The 22652-nt window shown below is 48.2% G+C and overlaps 1 protein-coding gene across 1 annotated transcript in view; it reads right to left on the bottom strand.

The window, feature by feature from the left end:
• DDX3X (DEAD-box helicase 3 X-linked) overlaps positions 1–22652 on the bottom strand; it is a 514014-nt gene that overhangs the window by 68298 nt on the left and 423064 nt on the right. The window contains exon 14 of the mRNA XM_078658293.1: positions 21713–21894. Within this exon, the coding sequence (XP_078514419.1) occupies positions 21713–21894 (182 nt within the window). The remainder of the gene's footprint in view (positions 1–21712; positions 21895–22652) is intronic.

Genomic DNA, 22652 nt, shown 5'->3' with positions numbered 1-22652 from the left:
GGGCTCTTTCGGCTACTGACTGGGGTTTGGAAGAAAACTGGCAGTTCTATTGATCGATTGATATGGAAAGTGGATATGACTTTTGGCATTAACTTAGGGTTTGTCCTAAGTACTACCCTATATGCATGTACTTGCATGAAGGGTTCTTGAATTGTTAGTGCTTTAAGTTCACTTACTCGCCTGAGGGAGGTAATGGCAATCAAGAATGCCACCTTCTATGTTAGAAATTGCAATTCACACGAGTGGAGTGGTTCGAAAGGAGGACCCATAAGTCTGGTAAGAACCAAATTTAAGTTCCAGACTGGTGAAGGTGGGTGTTTGAGGGATTATCCTTTTAAGACCTTCCATAAAAGCCTCGATTGGTGGTACCCTAAACAGGGAAAGGTGTTGCCTGTTTTGGAAATATGCTGCTATAGCAGCAAGACGTAGCCTTATAGAAGAGTGTGCTAGATTGCATCTTTGAAGATGCAAAAGGTAACACAATGTTTTGGATGGAAGCATCAAATGGATTGATTTGATTATTGTTGCAATAGATTACAAATCTTTTCCATTTAGCTGCATAGCATGCTCTAGTAGTTGGCCTCCTTGATAATGTTCATGCAATCAGGAGGTAGGTTAAGGTATCCGAACTCTAAGACCTCAGGAGCCAGATCGCTAGGTTCATCTGATTGGGATCTGGATGTTGGATTTCTCCATGGTTCGGAGTTAAAAGATGGGGCGAAAGGCGCAGTTTTTGATGGGGGAACTACTGAGAGTTCCAGGAGCGTTGTGTACCCTGGCTGTCTTGCCCAAGTGGGAGCAACCGGGATCATTGTGAGTGACGGACATAGTTTGCGTGCCACCAGCGGAATCAGTGGAGTTGGTGGGAAAGCGTACGCAAATCTGCCTGACCAGTTCATCCATATCGCATTGCCCTGTGAAAATTGATGTAGGAACCTGGCGGCAAAGTACTGGCATTTTGAGTTTGTTTGTGGCAAACAGATCTATTTGTGGGTGCCCGCATTTCTGGAAGAATGGTTGGAGAACTTGGCGGTGAATCTCCCATTCGTGTAGCTGTTGGCTGTGTCTGCTTAGCAGATCAGCTACTTGATTGTCTTTCCCTGGCAGGTGTTCTGCTAACAGAAAGATGTTTCTTGGAATCGTTCACCTCCATAAGCTCTGTGCTAAGTGGGACTGCTGCGGAGAGTGTCCCTCCTTGTTTCTGGATGTAGTACATGGCTGTCATGTTGTCCGTCCGGATCAACACAGCCTTGTTGTACAAGTATTTTTGGAATGCTTTTAGAGCTAGAAATATTGCTAGCAACTCCAAGTGGTCGATATGCAGCTTTTTTTGTTTTACTGTCCAGAGCCCTTGGACTGTGTATTGAAGTAAGTGGGCTCCCCAACCAGTCAGTGAGGAGTCCGCTGTTAGTACTACTTGTGGAACCGGCTCTTGGAACAGTCGCCCCTTGGAAAGGTTTTGTGGATTCCACCACTGCAGAGAGTTGTAAGCGTGACTGTCTACCAACACTAGGTCCTTCAGTTGTCCTTGAGCTTGGTTCCACTTTCTTGCAGTGGACGCATTTGAAGTCTGGCATGAGGGACAATGAATATGCAGGAGGCCATCATGCCTATGAGCTGCATGAACACTCGAGCTGGCAAAGAGTGTTGTGGCTGGAATCTTTGAATGAGAGTTTGCATGTTGGCTATCCTGGCTGAATTTGGGTATGCCTTTGCTACTGAGGTGTCTATTGTAGCTCCCAGATATTGCTGTATGTGGGAGGGTTGTAGATGCGATTTTGGGTAGTTTATGGAAAAACCCAGGCTGTGTAGCAGCTGGAGTGTTTGAGATGTATGGCTTGCACACTGCGTGTACGAGTTTGCTTTTATGAGCCAATCGTCCAGGTATGGAAACACATGGATGTGTTGCCTTCTGAGGTGTGCAGCTACTAACGCTAGACATTTTGTGAATACTCTTGGGGCTGTGGTTACCCCGAAGGGGAGAACCTGAGGTATTTCCTGTGAGATGGATGTAGAGGTATGTGAAAATATGCGTCCTTTAGGTCTAAGGTTGCTAGGTAGTCGCCTTGCTGGAGTAACGGGAGTACTTGTTGTAGAGTGATCATGTGGAAGTGCTCCGAGAGTATTTATTGGTTTAGCGGTCTGCTAGCTGTCTGAATCCAGTCATTGCTACATCCAGAGCACAGTCGATCAATTCAGAGGCCGAAGATTGACCCTCTAGAAGTAGAGATTGAACTTCTTCTTTCGTGGCGTCTGGCAGTTCAGATAAATACGGAGCAATGTCTGCCCACAACTGCCTATTATACCTTCCTAGAAGCGCAATAGAATTTGCCGCCTTTACTGTCATTGCCGATGTGGTTGAAAAACGCTTTCCGATATTGTCCAGCTTCCTGCCCTCCTTATCTGGTGAAGCTGTTAACGGAGAGGAGGGATTCCTGGAATTTTTCTGCGCTACCTGTGTGACCACAGAGTCTGGCTTGGGATGTCCTGTGAGGCAGACTGGTGCAGATGCTGGGGTTTTGTATTTTTTGTCCAGTCTTGGAACCAGTGCTGAAACGGAGGCTGGAGTCTGCATCAACTGCAGACCTTCTTTCCATATATAGTCAATAGGAATTGACCCAGTGGTTTTTTTAAGTGGCTCCTTAAAATCATAAAGGAAACAGTTAGTTTCTTGAGTCTCCATCGTCATAAGGAACCTTTCGGCCGCTCTCCACCAGATTGTGGAACCCTCCTATGTCCGCAGGTGGTGAACCTGAGGTAGCGGGCTCCGGGGACACTGGAGAAGAAATGATGTAATCATCTCCATCATCATGATTGGAATGGTCATCTTGGACCTCCCCCTCTTCCTGTTCTTCCTCATCTTCAGATGGAGGATCTTGTATCTGTTCCCTTTCCTGATGGAGCACCAATGCCGGTGGTCTGGGCTGTGGAGACTGAGACGTCCCCGCTGCTGGAGGAGCCTGTCTAGCTGCTGGAGCTGAGACGCTGGTAGACATACCATGGGCGTAATTTGAGTCTGAATGTGTCTGAACATTATGCTCTTGGGTAATTTCAGCATCATCAACCTCATCAGTGCTTTGGCATTTGACCACTAGATGAGATGGACTGGTAGCCTGTGTGTTATCCTCCTCATCCGACTCCTCCTCTTGTAGGAGACAAGTTAGAGGCAATCCTTGCACTCTACTTGGGGACGTTAACTCTGGTGTAATCGCCTTTTTTGAGATCTTTACCCTGAAAAAAGCGGGTTGTAACTTAGTCTCAACTGTCATTGAAGGGCTCGTCGACAGCAGGATCCTGGACGACCTATCGTCTACAGATTGAAGTTCTTGTCCGTCTCATCGCCGGTGGAACAGTCGTTGACTGCTTCCATTGAGGCGTCGACGAGGTCTTAGTCGACGGTGTGGCTGACGACTATCTATTGTCGTTGCCTTAGTCGTCGATGCTTTCTGCCACTGTCGACTATGCCACCATCGACGGTGCCTTCTTAGTAGTCGATTCATTAGTCGACGGTACACTCTATGATGATCTCGTCAACGGCAAAGAAGTAGACGGCGCTGGCCTCGCCATCGACACTAACGTCGACGCTGTAGTCGTTTACTATTTCTATAAGAATAATCGACGACAATGGCTTACCCGCCGTCGATGGTGTAGTCTATGAAGGAAACGCCGGGGGGGGGGGGGGGGGGGCGCCTGCGCCATCTCCATTACCTGCGAGTACCAGGTCTGCCTGGCCCATTGTGGTACCACCAGGATGAGCGTCATGTTGCTCGTCCTGCATTTGTTGAGAACCCTGGGGATCAGTGGTATCTGGGGAAAAGCGTAGGCAAATGTTTTTGACCAGCTTATCCATAGGGCATTCCCCTGTGATAGTGCCTCTGGATGCAAAGTATTGGCATTTTGCATTTGCATTTTGCATTTCGGCGTGGTGCAAGTAGGTCTATTGTCGGAGTGCCCCACCTCCTGAATAGTCTCTCTGTTTCCTGAATATTGAGTTCCCACTCGTGGGACGCTGAAGTCTGCCTGCTGAGCCAATCCGCTTCTACATTGTCCTTCCCTGGCAGGTGTATGGCTAGCAGGTCTATTTTGAGTGGTATTGCCCATCACCAGATTTCCTGTGCCAAGCTTGACAGAGGGAATGATGGAGTTCCCCCCTGTTTGTTTATGTAAAACATCGTTGTGGTGTTGTCTGTTTGTATTAGCACCTTCTGGTTGGACAGGTGTTTCTGAAAGGCCTTGAGGGCTAGCAACACTGTTTTCAGTTCCAGGTAATTGATGTGTCTGACTGCATCTGTAGGGCTCCACAGACCCCTCACTCCGAGCCTGTTCATGTGTGCGCCCCCTCCCTTCTGGGATGAGTCTGTGGTGAGGTCACTGTTGGGACTGGTGGTGTTAGGTTTCCCTACGGTTACCCTTTCCTTGGTCCACCACCTTATTTCTTCCTGCACCCTGTGCGTTACAACCGCTAGATCCTCCCAACTTCCTGTAGCTTGTGACCATTGCTGTTGCAGCCACTCTTGGAATGGTCTCATTTGTAGGCGTACATTGGGGACCAGGTGTATGCATGACGCCATCATCCCCAAGATCTTGCTCACAGTCCTCACTGTCAGAGCTCGCCCCTTCTGGTAGTGACGTTTCTCCCTCAGTAGGCGGAGTGTTCTCTTTTCGCTGGGTAACACCCTGCATTGGACGGTGTCGATTTGGGCTCCCAGGAAGATTTTCACTTACTCTGGTTCCATGGAGCATTTTCCCCAGTGTATGGAGAATCCCAGGCTTGCTAGTGTTCTTGTGACCTGTTCTGCATGATCTTTGCATGTCCTGTACGAGCTTGCCTTTACGAGCCAGTCGTCGAGGTAGGAGTACACGTGTATCCCCCTTCCTTCACAGATGTGCGGCCACTGCCGCGAGGCATTTGGTGAACACCCTTGGTGCGGACTTTAGACCGAATGCCAGGGTTGTGAATTGGTAGTGATCCTTGTTCACTGTGAATCTTCACATGTGCTGCCTGTGCAGGTACGCATCTTTGAGGTCTATGGTGGACAAGCAGTCCCCGGCCTTTATTTGCGGGATGACCTTGTAGGGACGTCATCTTGAATTTTTGAGTCTTTACGTATTTGTTTAGGAACCGTAGGTCCAGGATGGGTCTTAGGCTTTCGCCCACTTTTGGCACCAGGAAGTAGTTTGAGTACACTCCCTTGTTCCGTTCTTTGAATGGAACCCGTTCGATGGCCGCTTTGAGGAGGAGTTCTTGAGCTTCCTCTTGGGAGTAATCGCAGCTCTCTCAGAGTGCTCTTTTCTTTGGCTTTTTGTTTGGTGGTCTCTTTTCCAACTCTATGCAGTATCCGAACTGCATGATGTTGAGTATCCACTTGTCTGTGGTTATTTTTCTCCACTCCTGGAGAAAAAATCTTAGCCTGCCTCCTACTGGCGTTACATGTTCCCTTGTGTCTTGTCCGTGTAGCCTTCTCTTTTTTCTTCCGTGCTCTTCCCTCGGAGGGTTAGAGTGGGTGGGCACCTTTTCCCGTGAGCAGTCACTTAGAGGGGGGTTGTTCACCGCCTCTCCTTCTCTGGCCCCGTCCGTTTCCTCTTGATCGAAAGGACTGGCCCCTGTTCTGATAGTTCCAGTTTTGCCTCTGCTGGCCCTAGTGACCTTGGTTGTCACTGTTACCCCTGGTGCGATTGCCCTTGCTGGTTTCCACCCCTGCCGTTCGGCCTCCGTGTAGGAGTGCCCCTTCTCATCCCTCTGAATTGCAGAGCCCCCATGGACATTGCCGTCTCGTTGTCCTTCAGTTGGGTGAGCTGCTCCTCAACTGGTGCTCCGAACAGTGTTTCACAGTTGAAGGGTGTGTTCAGGATGTTGTTCTGAACCTCAGCCTTGAAGCCGGAGATCCTGAGCCAGGCTTGCCTTCTCTCTGTGATGCCTATAGCCATCAGTCTGCTGGATATTTCAGCCCCATCCAAGGCTGTCTTCAGGCACGAGTTAGCGATACTTTTCCCCTCTTCCACAAGGTGTGATGCCCTCTCACTGTATTGTTCCGGGAGGTGCTTGAGCAATTGGCCCATCTCATCCCAATGCTGGTATTGATGTCTATTCAGGAGGGCGTTGGAGTTCGCCATCCGCCAGTGCGTTGCAGCGTTCCTCTCTATTTTCCTGCCAGTTCGATCCATCCTACTGCTTTCCTTGTCAGGTGGAGGTACAGATGTTGGGACGTTTGCCCTTTTTCTGGCCGTTGCAGCGATTATTGAATCTGCTGTGACGGATCCCTTGATGTAAGCTGGGTCCTGGAAGGAAAATTTGTATTTCTTCTCAGTCGTTACTGATCTGCATGTAGCCGGGTCCTTGAAGGCTTCCTTCCCCTGGTCTGTGATACTCTTTAGCATGGGCAAGAACTTGCTTCTTGTCTGCGTGGGGAGCAATGTTTCCAGCAGGAAATCTGCTTTTGGCTTCTCTTCCAGCTTAACTCCATAAGCTGCTGCAGCCTTCCTGACCACCTCATTGTAAGCCCCAATGTCATCCGGTGGCGAAGGCCTCGAGGGGTATGTCTCCACAGCCGCCTCCGGGTTTTCTGCCTTGATGTCCTGCCATTTCTGGTCTTGGGCCGTCGAGGAACCTGAGCCGTAGCTTGACTGCTGCTCCCCGTAATCCCCTTCTGTGTAATAGAGGTCTGCTTCCTCTTCGTGCTCCGAGGGCTCCGGAGTTTTTGGCGGCTCTTCAACGTCAAACTCATCGTGCTCCTGCACCTCAGCGACGGCCGTTGCCAGCTTGGAGGGGATCCTGTAACTTCTCATCGAACTCCTTTCTCTGAAGGATGTTCTCCATTTCGGCCTCGAGCCTTCTTTTCTTTCTCTGCATCTCAGCGGCCTGCTAGTCGTCGAGCGTTTCGGCTGCTCTTTGACTGCGAAGCTTTCTTCGGCTCCTTTTCCTTCGAAGTCGAAGACCCTTTTTCGGGGCTTGCTTCAACAACCTTTGCTTTTCGCTGGTCTTCGGCCTCCGGGAGTCCTTCTCGAAGGATTAGCTGGGCTCTTTTTCGGAGGAGGCAGCTTCGGTCGTCGAAGTTTTCGGCGCCGGTGCTCCTTTCGAGGCTCTGGGCTCTGACTTTCGAGAGTCTGCCTCTGGCTTTCGAGGCCCTGTGGGGGTTTTCGGGGTTGTAGACTCTCCTACCTTGTCAGGCGTTTTCTTATTGGTCTCTGCGACCGTGAAGTCATCTGGACCTTTGGCGATGTTGTCCTCGTTGTCGGTGGAGAGGACCAGTTCGTAAAGCGTCGGGCCTGGCCCTTGCCCTGCATCGTGTGTTGAGCTGTCCTCTGTCTCTCTCGAACTGTCTTCGGCTTGAAGACGGAGCAGGCGTTGCAGTCTCTGCTCTCGTGGTCGATTGGCAGGCAGAGGTTGCAGACCGGGTGCTGGTCCTTCTGCGCAAACTTGTGGTGGCAGTTTTTCCAGAATTTAAAGGGTGTCTTGTACATCCCTGCACTCAGGGGGCCCCCTGAGTGCGCATTCCTCCAAGGACGTCCAAGATCTCGAGGTTCTTTCCTTTCTTCGTCGTCTCTTCTCTGATGGTCCTCTTCTCCCAATGTTCTCAGGTTTTTACCGAAGAGTTGCTGTATTTCCTCCTTTTCTCCTCCAAAACTTCTGGAGCTTCACGCGACGATCCAGACCCAACGGCGGAAAAAAGAATCTGAAGATGACGCCCAAGGGTGGTAGCTTCCGCCGGAAGCACGCCGACGTCACCGAAGGTACACCAAATGGGACGTCGACGCCCACCTGGGCTACAAAAAAAAAAATAATAAAAAAAAGACTACGATTGCGGACCCAACCACCAGATTGCGGAATATGCACAGCATAGTGAATCCAGAAAGATTCACGCTGCAAAACCTCTTTCCCCACAAGTACATGCTCTGAAGAGACCCTTCTTCTGAGGATCAGCCATAATCAGTCTTGAAGTAAAGAAATCTAAATTTGTGAAGAAATAAGCTAGAATAAGGAAACCTGAGGAGAACTCCGGTGGAGACTCCCTTAGCACAACGTGCGGTTGAAAAGAAAACAAGTTACTTACCTGTAAGAACTATTGTTACTTACCTGTAAACAGGTGGTTCTCCAGTATTGGTGTCTTTCATAGATTCACATGCTTGAATATTCCCCGTCGTCGAAGTGGGAGTCCCACGGTATATAAAAAATAGCAATAATGCTAATATAACATAAATGAAAATATCATATAATAATAAAATAGAGATAATACACTGTAAAAAAACCTCTACAATGGTAACTTCCATAGGAAGACAGTATAAGAGAAAAAACTCATTTGTAACATATCAGTGTCATTATGTTGGTCCAAACTGCAGCCAATCAGGCTCACGCACCCTCTAGAACCTTCTCCTCAGAAGCTCAAGCCCTCAGATTTTCGTAGCACTAGTAACAATAGCGTATGAGGAGAAGAGAGCCTCTGAGGGGAGGAAGGGTGGGTCGCATGTGAATCTATGAAAGACACCAATACTGGAGAACCACCTGTTTACAGGTAAGTAACAATAGTTCTTCTCCAGTATTAGGGGTGTCTTTCATAGATTCACATGCTTGAATAGAATAGATAGCAGTAACTCCTTAGCACTGGGATTGCAAGCATCTTCACAAGAAGTAAACACATAGCTTAAAAGCATATAGCAATCACAGAAGAGAAAGGAGGAGGGAACAGAGGCTCACCTTATTTAAAGAGATGGCGAAGCACTGCTTGCCCCACTGCGGTATCCGCCTCGTTGATGGAATCCAAACAGTAATGTCTGGTAAAGGTGTGCCTATTCGACCACGTTGCCGCCCGGCAAATCTGGTGCAGAGGCACTCCGGCAAACAAGGCGGTGGAGGACGCCATCGCTCTCGTCGAATGTGCCTTCACAGGACCCTGTAAAGGCTTGCCAGCTTGTTGGTGACAGTAGGATATGGCTGCTGAGAGCCATCTTGCAAGTGTCTGTTTTGTCACTGAATGTCCCCTTCGCATTCTTCCATATGCTACAAAAAGCTGATCTGATTTGCGGAAGGGGGCAGTTCTTGAAATGTAAAACTTTAGACAACGGCTGATGTCTAAGGAATGAAGGCGTTGTTCTGCCGGAGACTGTGGATTCGGAAAGAAAGTCTTCAAGAAGACAGGTTCGTTCAGATGGAAATCTGTAGGCACTTTTGGCAAAAAAGAGGGATTGGTCCGAAGAGACACCCCATCTGGCTTGAATTGCAAATAAGGAGGCTTGATTGTGAAAGCATGAAGATCGCTGACACGGCGAGAAGACGTTAGGGCCAAAAGCAAAACGACCTTCCAGGTAAGAAACTTGTTGTCTGCTCTGTGGATTGGCTCAAAAGGAGGCTTCATGAGCTGTGACAATACCACGTTGAGCTGCCATGCCGGAGGCGGGCGTCTGATAGGAGGAAACTTCCTGAAGAGACCTTTAAAGAATTGTCTGATAATTCTGGATGAGCAGAGAGAGGTTGAGCCATCATGCCTGAAACGTGAAATAGCTGCCAGAAAGACCCTCAAGGTGGCATGAGAGAGGCCAGACTGAGCAAGGCTTAGAAAGAAGGGCAACAGCTGTTCTGGGGCAGAAGTGAGTGGGTGGACATTTGCTTCTGCGCACCAATGGCAAAACCGTTTCCACTTTAGTTTGTACGTTTGAACCGTTGAGGAAGCTCTAGCAGAAGCCAGAATCTCTCTGCATTCCTGGGGCATCTCTAAATTCGCGAATTCGAGGAATTCAGGTTCCATGCCCATAACTGAAGAGTGGTCGGGTCTGGATGGCAGACTTGGCCCTCGTCCATGGACAGAAGATCTGGACGTGGATGCAGACGAATGGGCGTGCATTGGGACAACAGAAGAAGTTCTGAGAACCAAGCCTGTCTGGGCCAACGAGGTGCGATCAGTATCAAGTGGCAGGGTTGCCTGCGCATCTTCCACAACGTCCTCGGCACCAATGGTATGGGAGGAAACGCATAGGCGAACAGGCCGCTCCAGTCCATGAGAAGGGCGTTGCCGCTGGACCCCGGATGAGGATGCCAGCTCGCAAAGCCGGGGCACTTCCGATTCAGTGGAGTGGCAAAAAGGTCCATCAGGGGACGACCCCAACGGCGGAACACCATGTCCAGAGTTTGTTGATGAAGCTCCCACTCGTGGGTAGACGATGTGGACCTGCTCAACGAATCCGCTAGGATGTTTGAAACCCCCGGCAGATGGACCGCCGTCAGGGAGATTCGATGATGAAGAGCCCAGTTCCAGATCTTCTGAGCTAGCCGAGACAAGGGCTGAGATCTTGTGCCGCCCTGTTTGTTCATGTAGTGCATGCTGGTTGTGTTGTCCGTTTGAACCAGCACGGACTCTCCTTGCACTACTGGCAGAAAAGATCTGAGAGCAAGGAAGATCGCCAGCAGCTCCAATCTGTTGATATGCCATGTTCGTTGTGACGGTGTCCACTTCCCTTTGATTGAAAGGTCTAGGAGATGAGCTCCCCAACCCTCCATGGATGCATCTGTGGTCAGCGTCAGATCCGGAGGAAGGGCCAGAAAGGAAACTCCTTCGTTTAGGTTGGATGGTTCTCTCCACCAAAGGAGACTGTCTTTCATGCGAGACGAGACTCTCACTAGATCGTTGAAGGATCCTGATACTTGGCGCCATTGCAGGTCTAGTTCCTCCTGAATAGGGCGAGTGCGGAGCCTGCAGTTCGGAAGCAGAGCGATGCAGGACGACGCCATCCCCAGAAAGGACTTCAACATGCGCACAGAAACTGACTGTTTTGAACGGATGAGGGTGACCAGACGTACTATTTTCACCTGTCGTTCTTGGGAAACGAAGGCTTTTGATAATTCCGTGTCGAGAATGGCACCCAGGAAGTTCCTTCTTTGTGATGGTGTTAAGTGTGACTTGTCCACGTTGATGGTCAACCCCAGTGACTCGAAAGTCCGCAGGCAGAGACTTGTGTCGTGAGCCAGCTGAAGAGGAGACGGAGATTTCAGAAGGCAATCGTCCAGATAAGGAAAAATCTGCACTCCTTGAAGACGTAGATAAGCCATGACTGGGGCCAGGACCTTCGTGAAAACACGAGGTGCCGAACGCAGGCCGAAAGGCAGTACCTTGAATTGGTAATGGACAGTGCCCACCTTGAACCTCAGAAATTGGCGATGTTGTTGCAGAATCGGCACATGAAAATAGGCGTCTTGCAGATCTATCGTGGACAGGAAATCTCCGCTGCAGAGAAGCCGCAAGACTTCTGACAATGTGAGCATGCGGAAAGACTGCTGTTTCAGAAAGAAATTGAGCGCCCTCAAATCCAGTATAGGCCGCCACTCTCCCGTCTTCTTGGCAATGAGGAAAAAACGTGAGTAGAAACCTGTCCCTTGTTGTGATATAGGAACCACTTCGACTGCACCTTTTAGAATGAGAAGACGAACTTGATGTTGTAATTCTAGAAAATGGGGAGGTGGCGGGCCTGATGGCGGAGAATGAGGAGGAATCTCTGTGAACTCCAAGGCATGACCCTTGCGAACAATGTCCAATACCCATTGGTCCGATGTTATCAGAGACCATTGGGAATAAAACTGCGAGATTCTCCCTCCAACTCCTTGCGTGACATGAGAGTCACTGGCGTTTGTTGTTGGCACCCCTATAAGTAGGTTTTCCTTTATAGGGTCGTGACTGATTTTGGCGATTAGACTGTTGAGAGGAGTAACGTTGATTGCCTTGGTTGAATTGGCGGTACTGAGTGTGTCCTCCTCGAAAATTCGTGGAAGATGAACCTCTTCCACGGGCGCCACGAAAGGGCTGCTTCTTAAATTGTAAGGAGACTAGCGATTTTGCTGTATCGGTGTCCTTTTTAATTGACTCAAGCGCCTCGTCAATGTGAGCGCCAAAAAGAGATTCACCGTCATAGGGCATGTCGAGTATCTTCGACTGGACTTCTTGCCGGAAAGAAGTGGATTTAAGCCAGCCCTGGCGGCGGAGAGCCGCAGCACTGGCGAGGATGCGAAATCCCGTACTCGCCACATCAATCGCGCAGTCAATCATTTCCTCTGACGCCCTCATGCCATCCTGGAGAACTTGCTGGGCTTCCGCTCTGGACGCTTCTGGAATTAGAGAAACGAATGCGGAAATGTCCGACCACATTTGCCTGTCGAAGCGACCTAGAATGGCCAACGCATTTGCAGCGCGTACCGATGTAGAGGACATGGTGGAAAATTTCTTCCCAATGGCGTCCAAACGTCGACCCTCTCTATCAGGTGGAGTAGTGAGAGGAGTCGCCGGATTACGGGATCGTCGCTGTGCCGCCTGTGTGACAACCGAGTCCGGTTTGGGATGCGACAGCAAACAAGCAGGTGAACCCGCAGGAGCCTTGTACTTCTTTTCCAGGCGAGGGACTTGTGCCGGCAAGGAGTTAGGAGAATGCATAATTCTTATCCCTTCTTTCCATACAAATTCTATGATTGGTATGGTGTGAATTTGTTTGTACGGTTTGTTTTTGAAATCGTAGAGAAAGCAATCTTCTTGCCGTTGTTCTCTCGGCAATTTAAAACGGTCTGCCGCTTTATTCATTAGCACATGGAAGCTTGCTGTATCAATGGTAGGCGCATCACCCGCCTCTGGCTGTTGCGGAGAAGGTGTCTGTATCCGATAGTCGTCGTAATCCGCCATATCTGGATCCTGATCATCGTCAGTATCCTGGTGTAATTCCCCTTCTTCACTGTCCGACTCATCCACCCCGTGCGCACCAGGTTGCGGAAGAAGAGGGGGGTGAGGGCGGGGAAGCTCTGTCAAAACAGGCTGTTCCAAAGACTGTGGATGGGTGGCAGGGCCGGAGTCCTCCGCCGGAGCGTGGCTTGGAGTACCCTGAGGGGTAGGCGGAAACCTTCTGTTGTAGTCATCCAGCATATGCTGGAGGTTTGAAAACAAAGAAACTGGAAAAGATGCCATAGGCAACTGGACAATTTGGTCATCCGGTTGGACCACTTCCTCCACGTCCTCCTGGTCAGAACTGGAGTCTTGACATTTTATAATCAATTCTGATGGACTGTGAGCTTCATCGTCATCATCTTCCCCCATAGATCCAGTCTCGTGATCAGTTGCCATCAAAGGCGAGGGTAATTGAAGATCAGGAGGCGGCAGCTGCATAGAAGAATCCCTGCCAGAGGTCAAGGAAGGCAGTGGTACCAGAGGCATGGTGGCAAAAGAACCCGATCCTGACGAGGATCCTGAACATGCCGCTGAAGAAATCGCCATCGTCGACGAGATAGGGCCCACTGAGGGATTCGTCGTCGACGGTATCGTCGTCGACGGAACGTGCGTCGACGGAGCCGTCTTTGCTGGAATCTGAGGAGACGGAAGCCTCGTCGACGGTGTCTTCGTCGACGGTATCTTCGTCGACGATACTTTCGTCGACGGTATCGTCGTCGACGGTACCTTCGTCGACGGTACCTTCGTCGACGGAACCGGCGTCGCCTTTTTCGACGACGACGCCGTCGTCATGGAGCTGGTCGACGGAGCACTCGACGTCGACGGGGCTCTCGTCGTCGGAACCATCGTTGCCTTCTTCGCCGACGATGCCGACGTCGACGAGGTGGTCGACGGAGAGGCCGACGTCGACGGGACCTTCGTCGACGATGAATTCTTCGACGTCGAAGAGGTTTTCTTCGTCGACGGCAACTTCGTCGCCGACGAGACAATAGGGATCGTCGACGGGATCGTAGTTCTCGTCGACGTCGAGGATGTCGACATCACCGTCGTCGACGACGAGGAAGCAGACGTCGTCGTCACAGAGGTCGTCGACGAAGACAGCAAAGCCAATCTTGTGGACGGAACGGTCGTCGACGAGCCCGTCGACGACCTGGGTGTCAGGACTGTCAGAATACTGATAGAGCCTGGGCAAGACGCCTGAGAGCCAGGTCTCGTGGGCGTTGACACTGAAGGCATAGAATGTGAAGATTGTGCCACAGGCAAGGCCAGCTTTTTCTTTTTCTGAAGAAAAGGCGAAGGCAAGTCTCGAACACTCCCACGCTTGGAAGGAACAGTGGAACAGCCTGACTGAAGACTTACTGCGTCTGACAGAACATCTTCTTTATCTTGGAGGCGCTTCAACCATATAAGAAGGCGACCTTCCCTGTCTCTGAGAGTCTTAGAAGGAAGAGCTCTACAGATTTTACATTCATCCACCTTGTGGTCAGGGTACAGGCAGTAAATACACTTTTGGTGGGGGTCCTTCTCAAACAAACGTAGTTTCCCACATGAAGAGCAAGCTCTAAACAAGGACTTCTTACTTGACATTCTTGAAAGAATAAGTTGAAGAGACAAACTTTGAAGAAAACTGAGCAGAGCTCAGGGAGACTCCCTTCACACGACGTGCGGTAGAAAATCTGAGGGCTTGAGCTTCTGAGGAGAAGGTTCTAGAGGGTGCGTGAGCCTGATTGGCTGCAGTTTGGACCAACATAATGACACTGATATGTTACAAATGAGTTTTTTCTCCTATACTGTCTTCCTATGGAAGTTACCATTGTAGAGGTTTTTTTACAGTGTATTATCTCTATTTTATTATTATATGATATTTTCATTTATGTTATATTAGCATTATTGCTATTTTTTATATACCGTGGGACTCCCACTTCGACGACGGGGAATATTCAAGCATGTGAATCTATGAAAGACACCCCTAATACTGGAGAACTTTAGTTCTCCAGTATTGGAATCTTTCATAGAGTCACATGCCTGAATCATTCCCAGTCGTCGAGACGGGAGTCTCCGGTATATAAAAAAGCAGTGCTTAGTAGTATAGCAAACTGAAAAGAGGCCTAGGCCCATTTCCCTTTTGCAACCCATAGCCTTTGTTATGTAGCAAAGTGCCAAACTTTTCCCTGAACCAATCAGAGCTCCTCACCCTCTAGAACACTCCTGAGAGAACCTTCTGCCCCTCAGATTTTTCGCGCACTTGTGCATATAACACACTTCTTGTGCTAAATCCGAGGTGAGCCTCTCAGGGGAGGAGGGTGGGTGCATGTGAATCTATGAAAGATTCCAATACTAGAGAACTAAAGTTACAGGTAAGTAACTTTTCTTACTCCAGTATTGGAACTTTCATAGATTCACATGCCTGAATCAGAATAGCGAGCAGTGAAAAAACAAAGCACATTTTCCTGATACATTACATAATCATGCAATACCATTAGAAAATGAAGCATAATCTCATATACATACTTATATAAAATGTGACTTTGTAAACAAGAGAACTCATGGATGGAGGGATGCAAGAAAGGCTCACAGTTACTGGATGATATTCCGCAGTACCGCCTCTCCCACCGCCGCATCAGATTCTGCGGCTGCCTCCAAGCAGTAGTGCCTGGTGAAGGTGTGCGTAGATGCCCAGGTTGCAGCTCTGCAGATATCCTGGATTGGCACTCCTCCAAACAATGCAGTGGATGTGGCCACTGCCCTCGTGGAATGGGCACGGACTCATGCATTCAAAGGCTTTCCAGCAGCTTGATGACAGAAGACAATTGCACTGGAAATCCATCTGGCAATTCCCCTCTTTGACAGCGGGAAACCTTTCCTGGGTGCGCTGAAGGCGACAAATAACTGGGAAGACTTGCAAAACGCCTTAGTTTCTTTCAAGTAAAATTTCATACATCTTCGAACGTCCAGCGAGTGTAATACTTTCTGCCGCTGTTGATGGATGAGGAAAGAAACGCTTCAGCACCAATGGTTCGTTCAAATGAAAATCAGTTGGCACCTTCGGAATGAACTTCGGGTTTGTTCTGAGAATCATTTTATCCTCTTGAAATTGCAAGAAAGGCTCCTGAATCGTGAGGGCTTGTAGTTCACCTACTCTTCTCGCTGAAGTCAATGCAATGAGAAGAGCCACTTTCCAGGACAAGAACTTCAGGTCTGCCCTGTGTATCGGTTTCAAATGGTGGCTTCATCAATTGAGAGGACAATATTCAGATTCCATAATGGTGGTGGAGGCTTTACTGGTGGAAAGACTCTGAATATCCCTTTCATGAATTGTTTGATAATCCTTGAGGACCATAAAGATGGGCCTGACGATGACCTCCTGTAGCGGGATAACGCAGCCAAATGCACCTTGGAGGCGTGTGCTAATCCTGACTTTGCTAACAGCAGAACGTAAGGTATAATTTGATGAGGTGCAGCAGTCAGAGGGTGAACATATGTCTCTTACACCACAGACAAAAACTCTTCCATTTCATTCTGTAGGTTTTGTTGGTACTCTCCGCTCTGGCCTTGGACAGGATCTCCCTACATTCTTGTGAGATGTTCAGATGGCTAAACTCAGTGTTCAGGAGAAAGGCAGCTAATCGCAAGGATTTCGGGTCCGGATGGCGCACCTGCCCCTTGGACAGGGTCAGAAGCAATGGAATCAGGCGCAACCGAATTGGACGGTCCTCCGACAGTAGCAGCAGTTCCATGAACCAGTGTTGTCTGGGCCACCACGGGGCTACTAGGATCAGCCTGCACGGCTCTTTCTTGATCTTCACCAGCACGCGGGGGAGAAGAGGAATTGGAGGAAAACCGTAGGCAAAGATGCCGGACCATGCCATGGAAAACACATCCCCCAAGATCCCCTCTGGGGAAGCCAGCTTGCGAAGTACTGGCATTTTCTGTTTTCCCTTGTAGCGAAGAGGTCCACCATCGGTGTTCCCCATCTCCGAAAGACTACGTCCAGGATCTCCTGGTCTAGCTCCCATTCGTGGCAGGACGATTTTCGCCTGCTGAGAGTATCCGCTTTGACGTTTTTATCCCCCGGGAGGTGTTCTGCAGTCAATGATATTCCCTGCTGAATAGCCCATTCCCATATCTCCTGTGCTTCCTGAGACAGGAAAGGAGATCTTGTTCCCCCTTGCTTGTTCACATAATGCATCGCCGTGGTGTTGTCTGTTCTTACCAACACCGGCGCACCTTTTATCCTTGGCAGAAAAGCCAGTAATGCAAAGCGGATCGCCCTGAGCTCCAGCAGATTTATATGTAATTGCTGCTCCTCTGCCTTCCAACGGCCGCTGACCTGAAGGTCCTGAAGGAAAGCTCCCCATCCTTCTAAAGCATCCGTCGTTACCACTAGCGGAGCTGCTCTTGCTAGAAACGGCAGTCCGAGACATTTGCCTTTTGCGTCCACCACTTTGCCTGCAGCATCACTGGTGTCACCTTTATCGAAGGATCCCTCCGCCTGACGCCATTGGAGATCGATCTGTTCCTGTTCTGGTCTCATCCTTAGCCTGCAGCAAGGTACCAGTGCAATACAAGGACATTGTGCCCAGCAAGGATTTGTACCTGCGGACTGAAAGACTTTTTCCCAAGTCTTGGAAGAGGGACACAATCCTCAGTTGTCTTTCCTCTGAGGGAAACGCTTTGTTGCATTCCATGTCCAATATTGCCCCCAGAAATGTGATCACTCTTGCTGGGTGGAGGTTTGACTTTCCCTCGTTTAGAGTCAATCCTAAATCGGCGAATAAGTCTATGCAAGCTTGCGTCGACGCTCTGGCCTGTGTCTTTGATGGTGCTTTGACTAACCAGTCGTCGAGGTAAGGAAATATTTGATGTCTTTGCTTCCTCAACACAGCCACCACTGGAGCCAGGCATTTCGTGAAAACTCTTGGCGCTGACTTCAAGCCGAATGGCAGTACCCTGAATTGGTAATGTCTTCCGGCTACCCAGAACCGAAGGTACTGCCTGTGTGCAGGCTGTATCGGCACGTGGAAATACGCGTCTTGTAGGTCTAATGTGGTCATATGATCTCCTGGGTTTAATAACGGAAGGATGTCCTGTAGGGATACCATCCTGAAAGATTGCTTCTTGAGATAGGTGTTTAAGGATCTGAGATCCAGAATGGGACGCTACTGGAGCCCGTTTTTCTTGATAAGAAAAAAACGGGAGTAAAACCCCTTGTTTTCCTGGGGTTTCGGTACCGGTTCTATTGCTCTCTTTTTGAGCATTGTCCGAATCTCCTGCCGGAGTTGATGCAGATGATTGGCTCTCTGGTGCATCGGTGGCGTACAAGGGGACATCTGAAGAAATTCTAGGGTGTGACCGAATTGAACTATTTTGAGGGCCCATTGGTCCGTTATTTTCCGCCAATTGTGAAGATAGTGAGCAATCTTTCCACCCAGGGGAGCATCTGACGGAGCCGGAAGATGGAGGTTGTCATTGCCGACGGGTGTTGTCCTTTCCTCGGCCACCACATCCTCTTGGAGTAGATTTTGTGTATCCTCCTGACTGATGCTGGTTATATTGCTGACAGTACGGCTGCGATGAGGACTGATAAGAAGACGAATATCTCCCCTGTTGGTATCCTCCTCTATACGAGGATTGTCCTCTACCCCTGGAGCCACGAAAAGGGTTTCTGTACTGCAGTGTTCCCAGAGCCTTTGCCGTATCAGTATCCTTCTTGATACTTTCCAGCGTATCATCTATATGTTTTCCAAATAATTCTTCTCCATTGAAAGAGGTCTAAAATTTTGTTTTGCACCTCCGGCCTAATTGCTGTTGCTCGTAGCCAACCTTGCCTGCGCAGGACCGCAGATCCTCCCAAAGATCTAAATGCCGTGGTCGCTATATCCATAGCGCAGTCTATGACTTCAGCCGAAGTCCTCTCTCCTTCCATGAGAATTTTCTTCGCCTCCTGCTTCGCTGGATCTGGCACCAGGTTAACGTACGGAGACAGGTCACACCACATCTGCCCGTCATACCTTCCCAATATAGCGAGGGCATTAGCGGCTCTCACAAGCAGAGCGGACATTAATGAAAAACGCTTCCCTGCGTTATCCAACCTTCTGCCCTCTTTGTCTGGAGGTGTTGCAATCGGAGAAGATGGGTTCCTGGATTTCTGTTGTGCCGCCTGCATGATCACAGAATCCGGTTTGGGATGACCCATAAAGCATCGACCGGTGCTTTATACTTTTTATCCAGTCTGGCCAGAACCGGTGTTACCGTCGCTGGCGTCTCCATGACCTTCAATCCTTCCTTCCAGATATGAGACACTATAGGCAGAGATCGTACAGATCTCCGATACGAGCCTTTAAAGTCATATAGAAAACATTCAGTTTTCTCTTCTGTCATGGTGGAGAGTCCACTGGTCTCTGCGGAGGAGTTGAGATCTTAGACGCCACAGATTCCTCCTCACTCACTTGAGAGGATTTCCTTCATGGCTTTGACTTTCTGAAGCCAGATCAGTAGCCTTCCCTCACGATCTCTCAAGGTCTTATTTGAAAAGGTACGACATACCTTACAATCTGCTGCCTTATGTTCTGGATAGAGACAGTAGATGCAGTCCTTGTGAGGGTCATCTGTAAACAGCCTCTTCTTGGAGCAGGTTGAGCAAGCCCTAAATAATCCTTTTTTCTTTCTCAGACATGGTTGATGTAGAAACCTCAAATCCAAGTCAAAATACTGTAGAAGTAAAGAGTTTGAGCAGAGCTCAAAGATGACTCCCTAGCACAACGTGCGGTAGAAAAATCTGAGGGGCAGAAGGTTCTCTCAGGAGTGTTCTAGAGGGTGAGGAGCTCCGATTGGTTCAGTGAAACGTTTTGGGCCTTTTTTACATAACAAAGGCTATGGGTTGCAAAAGGGAAATGGGCCTAGGCCTCTTTTCAGTTGGCTATACTACTAAGCACTGCATTTTTATATACCGGAGACTCCCGTCTCGACGACGGGGAATGATTCAGGCATGTGAATCTATGAAAGTTCCAATACTGGAGTAATCTGAGAGACTGAGGCTCCTGACAGAAGGTTCTAGAGAGAGGGAGTGTTAGCTGATTGGCTCTTCTAGAATTTGGTTTTTTTTACAAAAGGACATAGATAGGCTACTAAGGTGAGGACCTTAGGCCTACTTCTCTCTATATAGGTCTATAGGACATTACTTTTCTATGTACCGGAGACTCCCGTCTCGACGACTGGGAATGATTCAGGCATGTGAATCTATGAAAGACATGCTGATGCGTGTTTCTTGGTCCCAAGATTCACAACCATACATGCACTCTTGTTCCTGTAATAGGTTGATACTGATTTTTCATATAATTCTGAATGAACGTCTCAAACACGTTTTGTATTGGAAGCTTCTTTAATTTATCCTGAAATTTTCTTTCATTTCATTCTCTTTCTCCAACTTATCATCATTTGTTTATTAATCCATCATGTTTATCCTGAATACCCGATGCATTTCGAGCATATAGCTCTTCCTCAGGGGACTATCAATCTGAATGTCTCCAAATAACTGCTTTCGAGTTTGTTCAAATCACGATTCGCCGTTTGTTTATTTCATTCCTGTCCTCGCTTGGGCGTGCGGCGCTCTCACTTTCCGCTTCTCTATGATCCGCTGGTGTGCCGATCACGTGGTGTGCTCGGACAAGTCGATATTGGTAAAGCATAAGCGTGTTTGGAAAAGTTGTGTCAACAGCGTGACGGTCAGACGATTATGTTCAAGGATTTACCTTGAACATAATCGTCTGACCGTCACGCTGTTGACACAACTTTTCCAAACACGCTTATGCTTTACCAATATCGACTTGTGCGAGCACACCACGTGATCGGCACACCAGCGGATCATAGAGAAGGGGAAAGTGAGAGAGCCGCACGCCCAAGCGAGGACAGGAATTTGAACAAACTCGAAAGCAGTTATTTGGAGACATTCAGATTGATAGTCCCCTGAGGAAGAGCTATATGCTCGAAATGCATCGGGTATTCAGGATAAACATGATGGATTAATAAACAAATGATGATAAGTTGGAGAAAGAATGAAATGAAAGAAAATTTCAGGATAAATTAAAGAAGCTTCCAATACAAAACGTGTTTGAGACGTTCATTCAGAATTACATGAAAAATCATAATCAACCTATTACAGGAACAAGAGTGCATGTATGGTTGTGAATCTTGGGACCAAGAAACACGCATCAGCATAGTTTAAGTTACCCCTGGGGCTCAGTAGGGGATCCATACATAGCACCAACCACACGTATGAAAAAATATACATTGTGACAAGAAATAAGTGACACATTGAGTGCGGAGTCACGTCCATTTGGCAACTCAATCTATGAAAGACACCCATAATACTGGATAATGATTCAGGCACGTGAACCTATGAAAGCGCCAACACTGGAATAAGAGGTGTATATGCTACAAAATGAGAGGAGGCATTTTTTTTGTATCTATTGCTATGGTATTTTTTATTTACCAGGGACTCCCATTCCGACGGGGAATGATACAAGCTATGGGAATCTATGAAATAGTCCTTTCATAAACTGGTTCATGATTCCTTGAGAGAAAAGAATTGGTGTAAGAAAGTGCCCTCTTTTTGAACGGTTGTCCACATTTTTGCTATACTGCTGACAGACTGAGTGTGCCCTGGGCTCCTGCCAATCAGGTACCCAGGGCCTATGTGCTTTCCCTAAAAGAGGTCTTCCCTGGTCACAGTGACCTGGGTACCTATGGTACCATTTACAAGGGACTGAGACCCTCCGGGTAAGTAGTGCGCTATATAAATGTCCATGATTGATTGATTGATTGATTGACTGACCTGTGGCCAGAGTGCCAATTGGGTTTGGTCTTTAAAGCAGTTTTAGGGAAAGGCCACTGGCACCCAATTGGCAGGAACCAAGTGCACACTCAAAAGCACACCAGCAGTTCAGCAAAGTGTGGCAACCATGTAGAAAGAGGGCACTTTCACACAAAAGTGAACAGAGCTTTAAAATTAAAATACTTACTGCAGTGGCAACCAGAATTGGACATTTTCCAGAGCGGAACTGATGTAGAGCTTCTTCTCTGTCTCGTTGAGAGCGATCCCCATGAATGCTTGTGCAAGCATACCCTTCACGGTACAGAAAGTCCTCTAGCGAATCCGCTCCCTTTTTTGTTTCTACAAACACCAAGGTCAGCGAATCTTTACCTAAAACAAAATATATATATATATATATGGTCAAATACACACCTTGTTTTGAAAATGTTAGTCAGCAATCAGTTGTCAACATTAACTCACTCAGTGCAGCACAGTCACTAAAAATATGCAGTTGCTCACTGTAGTAACACCTGCATTTGTTTCAAACTTTTTTTGCTATGAAGTAGTGAAAAATATGTAGTGAAAGCGGTGTAGATGTGAAGGGGGGAGGGTGATGTTAAAGCACTTCTGCTTTTTAGCAGCAAGCAGTTTTTTCGCAGGATGTTAAGACAGAAGTAGTTGCATGTTCCTTACTTTTGGCTGGTCTTTATGCTTTTGCATAGCATGTCTGAATACATTTGACTATCGACCTCGCAATACCAGATTTCATTACAAGACCGGAGGCTATCATTATGCATACAACTTTTAATGCAACTCCAAACAGCCGCATATGTCAAAAAGCAATAGTTCCAATGGAACATTCTTAACAAAACAATTCTAGTAAACACTAGGCAAGGAGCCTCTTTTAAATGCGGCTCCAAGCAGATAAGTCATGTTTTTATTTACTCTCAAAACTGTTCATTAATTGCCATCTATTCATTGTGTTTATACTGCTGTTTATGCATTATCTTCGATATGGACACTAGAGTTACTCTTTTGTCATTTACATATGATTTTCTTCTTTATTGAGTTATATATTTCTGTTTCCTTCTTATTTTTCTGATTACCTTCTACTCACGGGACGATCCGCTACCCTTTCTCCCCTCACT

This window comes from Lissotriton helveticus, chromosome 8 (assembly GCF_964261635.1).
Source record: "Lissotriton helveticus chromosome 8, aLisHel1.1, whole genome shotgun sequence".
Taxonomy (NCBI): domain Eukaryota; kingdom Metazoa; phylum Chordata; class Amphibia; order Caudata; family Salamandridae; genus Lissotriton; species Lissotriton helveticus.
Note: the sequence above shows the minus strand (reverse complement) of the source record. Positions and strands in the feature narration are given on the sequence as shown.